Raw genomic sequence first — 13,136 nt, 5'->3', positions numbered from 1 at the left:
AAAAATCCCCCTCTAAATAAATAATGAAAAACAAAATATAAACTATTAATAATTTGTTGAGTAGCACACACACAACAGTAAAAGTGAATACCTGACTAGGGCTGTCCAAATAAACCGCCCACCCGCCCAACCCGCCCCATCCGACCGGACCCGACCCGGAATCACCCGATCCGACAGCTCCGGTGGTCGGACTCGGGTTTCGACTTCAAAAACCCGACTCCGGCGGGTCGGGTGTCGGATCTCTTCCTCTAAAACCCGTGAAACCCGACCCGCCCGACGTCCATTAAAATCCGGCCATTTTTTCCAGATTCCGACCATTTTTCCCAGATTCCGACTAGTTTTTCCCAGATTCCGACCACTTTTCCCAGATTCCGACTATCTTTCCCAGATTCCGACAATTTTTTCCCAGATTCCGACCACTTTTCCAGATTCCAGCGGCAACTTTTTCCAGATTCCAGCAACTTTTTCACTTAAATCTGTTGATTTCTGGCACAATAAACATCAGATCTGGCCGAACCAGTGATTTCTCATCACGATTTGGCAGAAATCTCGCCGAATCCAACTGGATCTCACCGGATCTTGGATGGCTCGCCGCGTTTCGAAAGATTCCAGTGATAATCGGGTTCACCCGAAACCGACGACCACCCGCCGGCAATCCGAACCGACGAACCCGTTACTGCTGTGGGTCGGTTGCGGGTTGAAAAACGACCACCCGATCTTGTACGGGTCGGTTGCGGGTTGGGCAAAAACCCAACCCGCCCGACCCATGGACAGCCCTATACCTGACAATAATGGAGGGTCCCTTTCAAACTTTTTTTTTTTTCCACACGTGAAACCTAAATAGTTTGTTAAAAGAATATATCAACAGATTTGTCTATCATGTTTATGTTATTTTGACGAAAATGATAAAGACAAGGGAAAAGATATTGATGATTTGTTTTATATTTTATCTTAATTGCTTAAATGATAAAGAAAAATGGTTAAAATTGTCAATTTATAAAAAATATAATTTCCTTTAAACTTGGGAATTTGGATACCCACCCGTTTTAAAGGGAATCCACATTCCTATTGAGAGGGGTTTAAAGGGGGAATCTAGATTCTCCTGGCATCTGATTCCCTGGTATGATTTGAAACCAAACATGGGAATCCTAAAACATTCCTGAGAATCCTAAAATATTACTCTGTACCAAACGCCACATAAGGGAAATATTTTGACAGCAATTAATGTTTTTATGGAAAAAAAAATTAATATTTTAATAGTTTTTTTCATTTCCCATAAAAAGCAGTGTCAAAACTTTCTTAAAATGTATTGTTAACCAATACCCTAAGGGCACTTGTTAGTGTGACCCAAAAAGTAATAAGAAAAAATAATTTCTAACCCTAACCTTCTAAACACAGCCGCCAAACACCATGCACCCTCCCTCTCCTAAGAGAAAAATTAAACCCTAACTAGAAATTTTCTTATTGATTTTTTTGAGTTTTCTTCTCACTTACATATCCTAAGATTGTCTGGTTCCTCTAACTCTCTATTTCTCTTTAGCCAAGATCTCAACCTCCCTGTCTCTCTCTCTTTCTTGTGCAATGATCTTGTCGAAAATGGCTTCAGGTTGGTCCTTTCTTCTCTCTCATCTATTTCCAATTTAGATCTCAATCTTGTTGTTCATTTTCTTCATCCTTTGCTCTCGATCTGTGTGTTTGGATCTGTGACTATGAATTTTCTTCGTTCTTTGCTCACAATTTGTGTGTTTTGATATTTCTATGGATATTTGTTCTAACACCAGGAGATTCTCCAATGAATTCAACGTTGACTTTTGTAGGAGACAAAATTTTAAGCCAATTATAAAATGCCACATCAAAATTTAGTGGCAAATTCTGAATTAATGTTGTAGGGACACGATTTGAAGCCTAAACACAAAATGTAAAGGGATATTGGCCCAATGAGCCTAATACAATAAATTTGTAGAGAATGGGTTAGAGGACTAGGCCCTAATGAGTTGGACAACAAATATAATGGATTTGAAAGGTAATCAAACTAAAGCAAAAGAGATTGATCCAAATAAATTCGCTCTCGGCACGGTCCGAGGAGGTGAGTTCTAATATAAATCAATTGAGTAGATTACAAATATAATTTTGATTGCTACCATCTTCTCTTTCTCTCTTCTCTCTCTTCTATGCATGGAGGATCTCTTACATTATATAGTTCCTCTTGGACGATCTTGATCCTACACTTGTTAATCATTTGAGCCACTATTTGAGTGTTTGTCCCATCACAGACACCCTTTCTGGCGCTCTATGAGTTGGGATAGTCAATGCAGCACTGTTCAGGGGTCTTCTCCACATAAATGTGGTTAGAAAGTTAGCTGCAGTGCATTCAATACAGTGGCAACAGCTTTTCCTTAGATATTTCATAGCTTCCACTCTTCCAGTACATTCATAACGCACGCCCCCAGTAGAGGAGTTTCCTGGAAGGTTACTTTGAGTGATAGGATATGCATTCGATCTGTGCTTGGCCTATTCGAGGAGATATTCCTCCTTGGACCACTTTTCCCAACCTTTCCACTTGCATGTTACTTAGGAGATTCTAAACTTAACACTCTCACTTCCGTTTATTCATCCTCGGACTAATCAACATTCTCGGCCAACGCCCAATGCCCAATATACGATTTTGGGCCCTTATCCCTACAAATGTCATTAAATTAATTAAATCAAATGATGACATGTGTCATCCAAATTGATATTACATTGCCATATTGAAATTTGTCACGTGTCATTTGGCCCACAAGATAAAGATAAATTTCCTATTCAAAATTTATGGATAATTATCTTTATAAATAAATAAAATAAAGATAAATTTTCTATTCAAAATTAATAGATAATTATCTTTATTAAAATAAATTAAATAGAGATAATTATTTATCTTTGTTGATCATTATCTTTATCAAAATAGATAAATAGAGATAATTATCTCAAAGAAGAATTTGGGCCAATCAAAAGTCTACTACATACTTTAAAGTATATCAATTCGAAGTGGAGCTTATCCTCCAAAATCACGATAAATAGAGGACATCCCCTCTCATTTTCGACACCAAGTTTTCAAGAGGCCCAAGTTCTGGAGAAATTCTGTCTCAAGAATCTTTGAAGACTTGAAGGACAATAAATCTCTAATAAGCTCAAAGCTTGAGATTTATTGTGAAGATCGATCAATCCATCTTCCAATTAAAGTCAAGAAGATTTCTTGTTCGAGTCATGTTCAAAGAAGATAGAATCAAAGGGTATTCTTTTGTAAAAGAATTGAAATAGAGATTGTACTCATTATTCATCAATACAAATTTATATTTGCAAACCATATTTCTTTTCAATTGTTTGATTTTCTGCAATTGGGAAATTTTGTGTTTACAACTTCATCTCCTCTGTCACCTCCTTCAGTGAATCCCTCGTCTCCAACTCTAAATTTGGCACTGAAATCATCTTGTGGCTAAGAGGTTGCTCACTTGTAGAGCCATTTTCAACCCTCAATAACCTCTAAGATATTATCGTGGTGGCCAGTATCTTGTTTGTTTCACGAGAAAATTGAGGAAAATATAAGTTAACATATTGTTTGGCTCAAGAGAAAATGTTGGAAAATATAAGTCAAGTATGATGTTTCGAACTTTCTCTTAAAATAATTGACTTTTTTTCCTTTTTCTTTTTTTAGAAAATGTAGTCCTAATTGTCCAATGGGTTAAATGAGTTGGGTGGGTAATAGATATTTAATTTATATTATATTGTTAATAAATGGATAATGGGGTAATGTTGTATCCAACCCATTTATGACCCAACCCAAAACCTATCCAACTGATAAATTTGACCCACTTCAACATGTCATTAGGGTGTTTGAAATAGATTAATTTTATCAATTAATTTTTTAAATAAATAAATAAACGGTAGAGAGTACAATTATACTTTAAAAAATTGAAAATTGTAAATAAAGTAAAAGAAAATATAAACTGAAATTTTAAACAAAAACAATAAGACCCTTAGTAATCAACCTCAACCGGATTGTTTGCTAGGTGCTCACTGCTCAGAGACATTTTTTGTACAAAAGATATTGCACTAATATTGGGCTAACCTATTTGTCATCAAAGGAATTGGGTGAGCCATCTGTACCTCATGGACGGCCCATTTCTTGTCATGATTGGGCTCCTTTAGGAACCATTAGAGCTTGAGTAGCTAGCCCCTTTTAGTGATCAATTGTTGTCTAAGTGTAAACCCACCTCTCTCTTTGCCCCCGGTCCCTCTCCCTATAGATTTCACGGATTGAGGCTAATACACCAAGCAATTACCACATGGATGTAGAGTTAATAAGGCAAAATAAATAAATAAGTTTTATTATTATTTTTTAAAATTTACATCATTAATTTTTACATCTTACATGGATATGGTAATTGCATGGTACAGTAACCCTAACTATTGCACCAGATTCAAATATGAATTTCATTGAGTTCATTTAAAGTTAACCACCATTTTCTCAATCTAATCCACACAAAGTGCAAGGATTCCCTATGCTGGGGTGACATTGGAAATGGGGAGTTTAGCTTTCAAAGTGCTTACAAGTTACAACCTTGCAAATCATGAGCTTGTCTCCTATTTGAACCCCATTAATCTTAGTTGGGTTTGGAATAATATTCAAGTTGTGGTAAAAGTTATGTATGTAGAAGAACTAATAAACTTAAGACTCATAGATCTTTGACGGGGAACCAAAACTCTTTAGGTTGATATAAACTTAAGTAATTTTTTATGAGGGACCCAAGAATGCAAGCTAGCTCATATATTCAATGTTTGAAATTCATGATTGAGTGTGGTATTTATAAAAGAGAAAGTATTACATTCTCTTTCATTTTTCCAAGGTGTGACTCTCAGTCTTTCTCACAAAAGAAGTCTCACAAAAGATGAAATCAAGAACTAGCAACATCTCTCCTCTAAGCTTCCAAAACAATTGGGATAAAGAGGAATTATTACAACATAAAAATAACCTAGGATGGGCTACAAACTTGGTTAAAGCATGTGTTACCATAACAATTATCAAACGGTGACTAAATTCCCTAGAATCGTTACAAAGGGTTAAAATTGCCTAAGACACAAATCAACCGAATCTCCATTTAAAGCATCAATACATATTTTAGCAGCCCCTTCCACTATGATTCTCTAAGATTGTTCCAACTTTGCCGATTGTACTGCCCATTAAATTCTTGTTGCTTCTGCCACAATTGGTTCCCTGTTTGAACTTCCTTGGTCCATGCTTTCAAGATAGCACCTTGTTATCTCAAGCTACCATAGCTATGGTTGCTAAATCCTTTGACAATGCCGCATCTACTTGCATTTTCACTGTCTCAGGTGGAGGCCTTGACCACAGCATTGCTTCCTTAACTTCATGCTAAGAGTCGTCACGTATTCATTAAACCTGTACTCCAATGCCTTGATTGTTGTAACAATATTCATCTTATACCCACCGAGTTCTACATGGTTTTGTAGGTTCCATACAGCTTCTAAGGTAAGAGCTATTTGTAGTGAGCTCTGTTCTTGTAGTAGCTTTGACGAAAGGCTTGTATTGTTCACATTGGCAAGTGGATCTATAACCAACTTTGCAATGTCTTCATTGTAGGTGATCAAAATCAGGTCTAAAATGCAGACCCCAGTTACATCCAAACTGTATTGTTCTAGCAACATGGCATTTGATGAACTTGCGGATACTAGATTCCGAGTCTTCATGACACAAGGTGCAACTTGTATCAATTTAAACTATTCCCTTTTAAGTTGAATAAATTACTTTTATTCATTGTCGTCTATAAAATTGTTGTTTAACTGTTAAGTCCAGTAAAATCACATTGCTTCACGTGTGAATAGTGTTTGTTTTAAAAAGGACAATCGTCAAAATGACCAATTTGATAGGAATATTATATTTAAAGGCTAAAATGACCAAAAAAAAAAAAAAAAAGTCCAATAAAATCACATTGCATCAAATATGTGAATAGTGTTAGTTTTCAAATACTAAAAAGGATAAGGGAAACAATGACCAATTTGATAAGAATATTAAATTTAAAGGCTAAATGACAAAAAAAAAGGGTTTAGAGACAAAAATGATAATTTATGTAAACTTAAAGGATGTTACTTTGGATGTTAGGTTAAAATTTTTTTACCCAACAAACAAAAGTTATCACTTCTGGTATTCTTATTTTTACTTTTATAGTAGATTGATTTTAGTTCTACCTAGGGTCTGTTTGAGATTCGCTTACTTTGCTGAAATTAAAAAAATTTTGTTGAAAGTACTGTAGATAAAAGTAAAAGTTAGCTGAAATAGTATAGTGAGACCCATAAATAGTACCGAAAAGTACAATGAGACCTATAAATAATAGCAAAAATAAGCTAAATAGTAAAATAAGTTAGCAAAATTAATCATGCCAAACAAACACTTAGAGTTTATTTGGGATTCGCTTATTTTGCTAAAACTAAAAACTTTTTGCTGAAAGTAATATAAATAAAGGTAAAAGTTAGCTGAAATAGTACAGGACCTATGAATAATACCAAAAAGTGCGTGGAACTCATAAATAATAGTAAAAATAAGCTGAATAGTAAAATAAGCTAGCCTTTTAAGTTGGAGCCAAACACACTAGATTCTAAAAAGAATCCCTCCAAACATCTAACTTGGAGTTAACTCCATAGTCTAATCAACTAAAAAAGCGATATAATTCGATACTAAGTACACCATTTTAGATACTAAGTACATACTTCACCCAAAATATAAAAAAAGACTGCCCTTAAAAACAATACACTCTTTTCTTTATTGGTAAATTACACACATGAAAAGGATTTTAAACCCATAACCTCACCCTCTACCTATTCTAAAATCTAAAGGGAGGAAAAAAAAAAAAAAAAAAAAAAAAAAAACTGCCTTTTGAGCCATAGTTCATTGGTTCTAAAGAAGGCAATAAGCTATAAAACAATTACTCAAATTTTACAGAGACTAAAGTCTGATTTTCCTTCAATTTTACTAATCATCTCCTTGGGGAATAACTTTTTCCCCTCAAATATTCCACGAGTCAGAGCAGGTTTTCAGTTCAAATTTTCCATTGCTTCTCCATCAAAATTAAATTATTATATTTGAATTTTATCCTAAACAAATCAAGCTAAGTTAATTCCATTATTCTTTTTCAACATGAAGCATATTCATTGTCATGGTTGCCACTAGAAGCCTATGCGCCACCACCAGCTTCCAAGAGCAAGTGCCACCAAGATGACCACAACAACACCAAAGTTTTAATTCTAAAATCTGGGTTGACTATGGATCCTTAAACTAATTGAGGTTAACATCTATTTCTAAATTAGAACAGGGCATCCAGCAGCCAAATTCAGTTTAATTTCTTTTCTTTCCTTGCAAAATTCTGGATAGACGAAATAGATCATTTAACTTAAAGGTACAAATAACTCGTATATATTTTTTTTTAAGCTGAACAATTCAGACAAGAAAAAATAAAATAAAAATTTGAGAGTACAAAGAATCAAGTCCTCTTACAGGTTTCTGGCATTGCAAAGGACCAAACCTCTTCACAAAATCTCAGAGATCTGCAGCAGACCACATTTCAAAATCATCTCATACCCAAAAACAAAAAGAAATATAAGATGACATTACTTCAGTGAGAATAAAAAGGATTTCAAAGTCCAAACACGGGACATAAATACAGTCCAGCCAATTGAAATGTTGTTTATTTACATTTTTAATTATATTTTAAAAATTAAGGGTAACTCCTCACCACCCATCAGTTGCAGCTGATTGGGCTTAGATTCACTTTTATCAAAAGCCATGTCACCATTGTATCTTCTAAGACATAATTATGGGAAGACAAAGTAAGCAAGGAACTTACATTTATGGGCATTTCAGCTATGACTAGACTACTGCTTTCTTCGACGCTTTTGAGAGTGACCACTTCGCCCCCAACAACCATATTGATTACAATCCCATCTGCAGATATTTATATGAAGTTATAATGAGCATGCAAAAATCATCCCATCTTTACTAGTAAAATGTTATGGCATAGGTGAAAGAACCTGCTGCCAAACAAGTTGCCATGCGCCTCATATATATTTCCTGCAAGCCAGCACAGACACTATGAAAAATAAGAAAGGGTACAAGGGAAACATATCAGATAGAATTAAAAAAATAAAATGAATGCACATGAAACAAAGATATTTCAGAATATAGAATCTCATTCTTTAATGACTCTGAGAATGATGGCTCTGAAACCACCTTTGGCTAGGTACAAAATACAGGGAATTAGTACAAGTCTTTTACTCTTTTGTATTGAAAATCAAATAGCCAACAAAATTGAGGTTCTTCTTTCTATGTTTGACTGTGTTCGTTATAAAAGCAAATGACAAGATATTATGTTGTTCTCAGCTAGTCTACAGACACCCTTGAAAGACCTCTCAAGGCACCACATGGAAAGAAGGATTTTGGATGCTTATGGTGTCTGGGACAATATATCTGATCTAAGCTAATGAATCAATTTTTATGATACTAATATCCTTTAAAAATCAATCCCAGCCAATTGGAAGATCAAGAGAGAAAAACTAAACACAGAAGATTCCAGCCTTCTGGAGGCTGTAGTCTTGGGTACTCAACTTGCAATTACACAATAAGAATAAGGTGTAGCAATCTGTTGACAAAGAGCTCTGTAGGATCATTGCAAGGTAAAACAAGCTCAAAATTTAATTTCACAATAATATAATGCGACTTCTTTCATACTAAGAGAAAGAGTTAGGATTTTATGTGAGAGTGAGGAAAACCAACAAGAGTTAAATACACAATTCTACAAATGAAGGCGTGGAATTGTCCCACATATCAAATCATGAAGAAAGGATGGACTGCACCTTCTTTGTTGGCAACTCATAATTTATCAGAACACGAGCAGAAATGGTTGATTCCCCACAAGCAAGAAATGGGAGGCAAGCATCAGTCACAACTACCATATGAGATTTTTGTTCATCTTTTCCAACTTCACTGTCCTCTCCTGGTTGGGCACTGATATTCTGGTTCCAGTTCATTGTGGCTTGCCGAAATTTGTCCAAAACTAGAGCACGTTCTGCCTCCGCAAGGTCACTGTACTGGCATACATAAAACAAAATGTATGCTATCTTAGAAAACTTTCAAAGTTTTAGCAAAATCTAATGAAATGAATACCTCAAAAGAGAATATTATCTCCCCCCCCCCCCCCAACAAGGGAATATAATGGAAAGTCAATAGAGATAGTTATGATTTACGAATGTATTGAATAACAAATTTTCAAATAAGTAAATTCAGTATTTACAATGGGAAATATCCCTGAAAGTAATATTTCAATTGTTTGCAAAAATACTTGCCCTACTAAAAAAAAAAAAAATGAAACTGCCATGGTCAGCCGAACATGAAATACAAATAAACTAAACAACATTTGACACAAGCAGCAAAATAAGAGAGCATACTAACATCATAAAATGACTTCATAACATCTATAAAGAGACTAATTCACATTGTCAAGCTCAACCACAAGTTTATACTGATATCACATTCTGTTCATTTAAAAATTTCAAAAAAAGTAATATATGAGCTCCTAGCTGACAAAAAAGACAACAATAACACATGAATTATGGTTACAATTGCAAAGACACCTCTCAATTATTATTACTTGTTAATTAGGTTCCAAGTTACACTGAACGGTTTTATCAAAGCGACACTGCTGATCCAGATTGCATAACTCAACAAGCAGGAAATTTCATATCAGAACTATTTAACAAGGCAAATTAGAATTCTACAATGGCCGATCTACCTGACAAGATTCATCGACTATGGAACAAATTAAAAAAATACTTGATCTCAATCTGTACACTAAGAAAACCCCAAAAGTAAGGTTTTTTTTTTTTTTTTTTTTTGTGAAAATGTCGGGAACCTTTCTAAATAAGAGCCCTTTGCACTCGCCTTTAGCCAGTAAAACCTACGGCCAACTGATCCCATCCGCCAGAACCAATGGCCATACTTTATCCCACCCGGCTTCCAAGAGCAAGGACGTTCCAAAGGACTTTCAACTTAATTTGGTATATATACAAAGTCCACAAGTAACCATATAGTTTGTAGGTGACAACAATGTGTTAATCAAAGCAAAATTTACTACTAAAAAAAGTAGTATTTTACAAGCCACAAGCACAATTGGACTAAATGCATTGAATGGCATGGGATTCCAGAAAATAAAAATCAATTTATGATTAGTACAATACCAATTGCAAATAAATTATCAGTGCAATTTGAGAAGAAGTGTGAGAAGAAGAATACCAGAGAGGTCAAAAAAATGTAAGGGAGGTTAGAAACGGCGGAGCAAACGGCGTCAAGCTCGTCCCTTGAGCTGCAGCACACCACCATTGGGAGGCACGAACGCCGTCCCGCCACGCCCAACAAATCCACTAACGTCTCCTGCCAATTATACATACTACCATGATTTATTTATTTTAATATAAAAAGAGAAATTGAGAAATTAAGATTTAAAATAAACAAATAAAGTAAAAAGTACCATCTTGAATTGGAGCCTGTCCACGGCTACATAGAAATGGCGTTGTTGACTGCAAGGGACCCAAAAACAAAAACAAAAATAAAACTTTTTGAAATTATTAGAATTTCAAGTAATAAAAAATAAAAAAGAAGAGGGAGAGGAAATTAGAAGGAGAATAAAAAAAGTACGTGAAATGGGAAGTGGGGTGAGAAGGAGGAGAGGGAGCTTCGCTTGCTTCAATGGCCATTCTTCCACTCCCAATAACTCAACTGAGCTGTGACTCTCTCTTCCCTTTCTTTTAGTTCGTGCTTCTTTATGGTTTCTACGGCGTCGTTTCGAAGACAATCTTTCTTGGCTTTGCGTTCTTATTGGGTCTTTTTATAATCTATATATATATATATATATATATAAAACCAAAGCCTTTGCTGGCACCACAATTTTTCACGTCAGCACAATATTTAAAAAATAAAAAATAAATAAAAATTATAATTCCTCAAAACCCTAGCAACCTTACCCCTCTCTCAAGTTAAGAAATATAAAGCCACGGTTTCTGCAAACTCTCTCTCTCTCCAGACGTAGGAAACCCTAAAGCATTCAAGATCTACAAAACCCTAGCAACCTTACCCCTCTCTCAAGTTAAGAAATATAAAGTCACGGTTTCTGCAAACTCTCTCTCTCCAGACGTAGGAAGCCCTAAAGCATTCAAGATCTACAATGCACGGTATAGATTTTAGCTTATAAAGTTTAGCTTTTGTAAGGTTAGTTTGTTTATATATTTAGTCCTTACGTTTAGGTTTAGGTTTTAAGAGATTTATATATTACTACTATGTGGTTGAATTTCCCGTGACATCAGTTTTATGTTTTTTTTTTTTTTTTTTAATTTGTTTTATGTAAGGTTAGTTTGTTTACATCAGTTCTTTATCTCAAAGATAAGGCTTTTATTTCTACCGTAAGAACTATTTAGGTATGTATCCCTTGCAAGCACACATGAACTTAAATTGTCTTTTAATATATGCATGCTTTATTATTTTCTAATAGTTTTCTCGTGCATCGCACGGGTTAGCGACTAGTTTAATTATTAAAGCATATTCTATTACATTCCCTAAAAATACTTCTTCTTTTTTTTAAAAAAAAAAAATTAAAGAAAGACCGAAAATATTTGTCTGTCCCTTTTCTTTATCTTGTCAATCTAATCATAGACAAACTCACTTAGTTAGTGTCTTAGAGCACTAGCATTGAAAAATGCTATCCTATACTATTATACCATCCCAAAAAACCACTTTATTACTTATACCATCCCATTTTACAATACCTCTCACATCGTAAAACTCTATTCTTATTAAAATATTATTATTTAATCTTTTTTTATTATTTCTTTTTAACCAATTTTTTTTTTCAGTTCTACTTTCCTAGGCTTTCCAACCGTTTTTTTTTTTTTTTTTCCTCAGCCTCCCTCAACCTCCCTCAACCTCTAGCACCAGCTCCTCTCACAGAACCACACAGACCCATCAACAGAGCCACACACAAACCATCAAACTAGAGCCAACAACGGCCACCCGCCAACAACGGCCACCAAACCCCGGACCCAACCACCACCCACAACCCCTTTAAGCACCGGTCATAGCCAGAAAAAAAAAAAAAAAAAAAAAAAAAAAAAAAAAAAAAAAAAAAAAACAGAGAACCGAACAAGTGACCACACACAGCCACACACAAACCATCAAACTAAAGCCAAGACAACGCCACCAAACAAGCCGGACCCCAACCACTACCCACAACCCCTTTAAGCACCGGTCATTGAAAAAAAAAAAAAAAAACACAGAGAACCAACAGTGACCCACACACAAACCATCAAACCAAAGCCAACAACGGCCACCACACCCACCACCGATCCGAATCCACACCGCCGATTTGAAACCCAGCCTATTCGAAACCCACCGGAGCAAACCCATTCAAAAAAATCATCACCGGAGCTACCAATGATCTACCCACTGATCAACAAATCTACTGTTTCAAACCGATCCACCCACCGATCAACCCAATCGATCCACCCACCAAACCCAGCTCGACGATCAACAACACCCACCACACCCACGCCGTCGCCCACGAGCCAAGCACCGGACCCACAACCCAACCACGACCCAAACACCGGACCCACAACCCAACCACAACCCAAACACCGGACCCAACAGAGAAGGAAGAGAGAAGAAAGAGAGAGCAGAGGTTGCGTTTGGGTCGGGTCCGTAGAGAGGAAAGAGCAGAGATGGAGAAAAGAGAAGAGATGGAAGAGAGAGAAAATATTTCTGGGCTGTGAGGAAAAAAGGGACCGAATAAAATATATATATATTTTTTTTAGCATTGTGCTACAGTACAATTCTAAGTTTAGAATTGTACTGTAGCACTATTGCAAAAATTTTTGCAATAGTATGGTTTAGCATTGTTTGATACAGGTGGTTTTGTCCTCTAAAATGTTAAAAATGCCTTAAATATGCCTTTAGCATTTTTCAATGCTAGTGCTCTTAGAGATGACAAAATGCTTATGTTCATGCAAATTGTACTTTACTTCTAAGAATGGATGAACTGATA

General features: G+C 35.5%; 1 protein-coding gene across 2 annotated transcripts; it reads right to left on the bottom strand.

The window, feature by feature from the left end:
- Positions 1–7,371: 7,371 nt before the first annotated feature.
- Positions 7,372–10,898, bottom strand: LOC115995276 (eukaryotic initiation factor 4A). Of its 2 annotated transcripts, none has more exons than XM_031119781.1 (7): positions 10,742–10,898; positions 10,575–10,623; positions 10,340–10,477; positions 8,905–9,138; positions 8,083–8,122; positions 7,899–7,996; positions 7,372–7,599 (listed from the first exon to the last, which is right to left on the bottom strand). In XM_031119781.1, the coding sequence occupies exons 1-7, from the start codon at positions 10,798–10,800 to the stop codon at positions 7,582–7,584; spliced, it is 636 nt and encodes a 211-aa protein (XP_030975641.1). In that variant the 5' UTR covers positions 10,801–10,898; the 3' UTR covers positions 7,372–7,581. The 2 variants fall into 2 exon arrangements, with proteins under 2 accessions (XP_030975641.1, XP_030975642.1); XM_031119782.1 differs by having other exon boundaries at positions 10,340–10,493; positions 10,575–10,658; positions 10,742–10,830.
- Between the last annotated feature and the right edge of the window lie 2,238 nt (positions 10,899–13,136).

This window comes from Quercus lobata, chromosome 6, assembly GCF_001633185.2.
Source record: "Quercus lobata isolate SW786 chromosome 6, ValleyOak3.0 Primary Assembly, whole genome shotgun sequence".
NCBI classification, from domain to species: Eukaryota; Viridiplantae; Streptophyta; class Magnoliopsida; order Fagales; family Fagaceae; genus Quercus; species Quercus lobata.
Note: the sequence above shows the minus strand (reverse complement) of the source record. Positions and strands in the feature narration are given on the sequence as shown.

Bases quoted from the DNA above. Each gene is read 5' to 3' on its own strand.
- LOC115995276 (XM_031119781.1), bottom strand. From the start codon at position 10,800: ATGGCCATTGAAGCAAGCGAAGCTCCCTCTCCTCCTTCTCACCCCACT. The intron at 8,123-8,904 runs GTGCAGTCCATC...GCTGGCTTGCAG, and splicing joins ATGAGTTGCCAACAAAGAAG to GAAATATATATGAGGCGCAT. The intron at 7,997-8,082 runs GTTCTTTCACCT...AAATATCTGCAG, and splicing joins GGCAACTTGTTTGGCAGCAG to ATGGGATTGTAATCAATATG.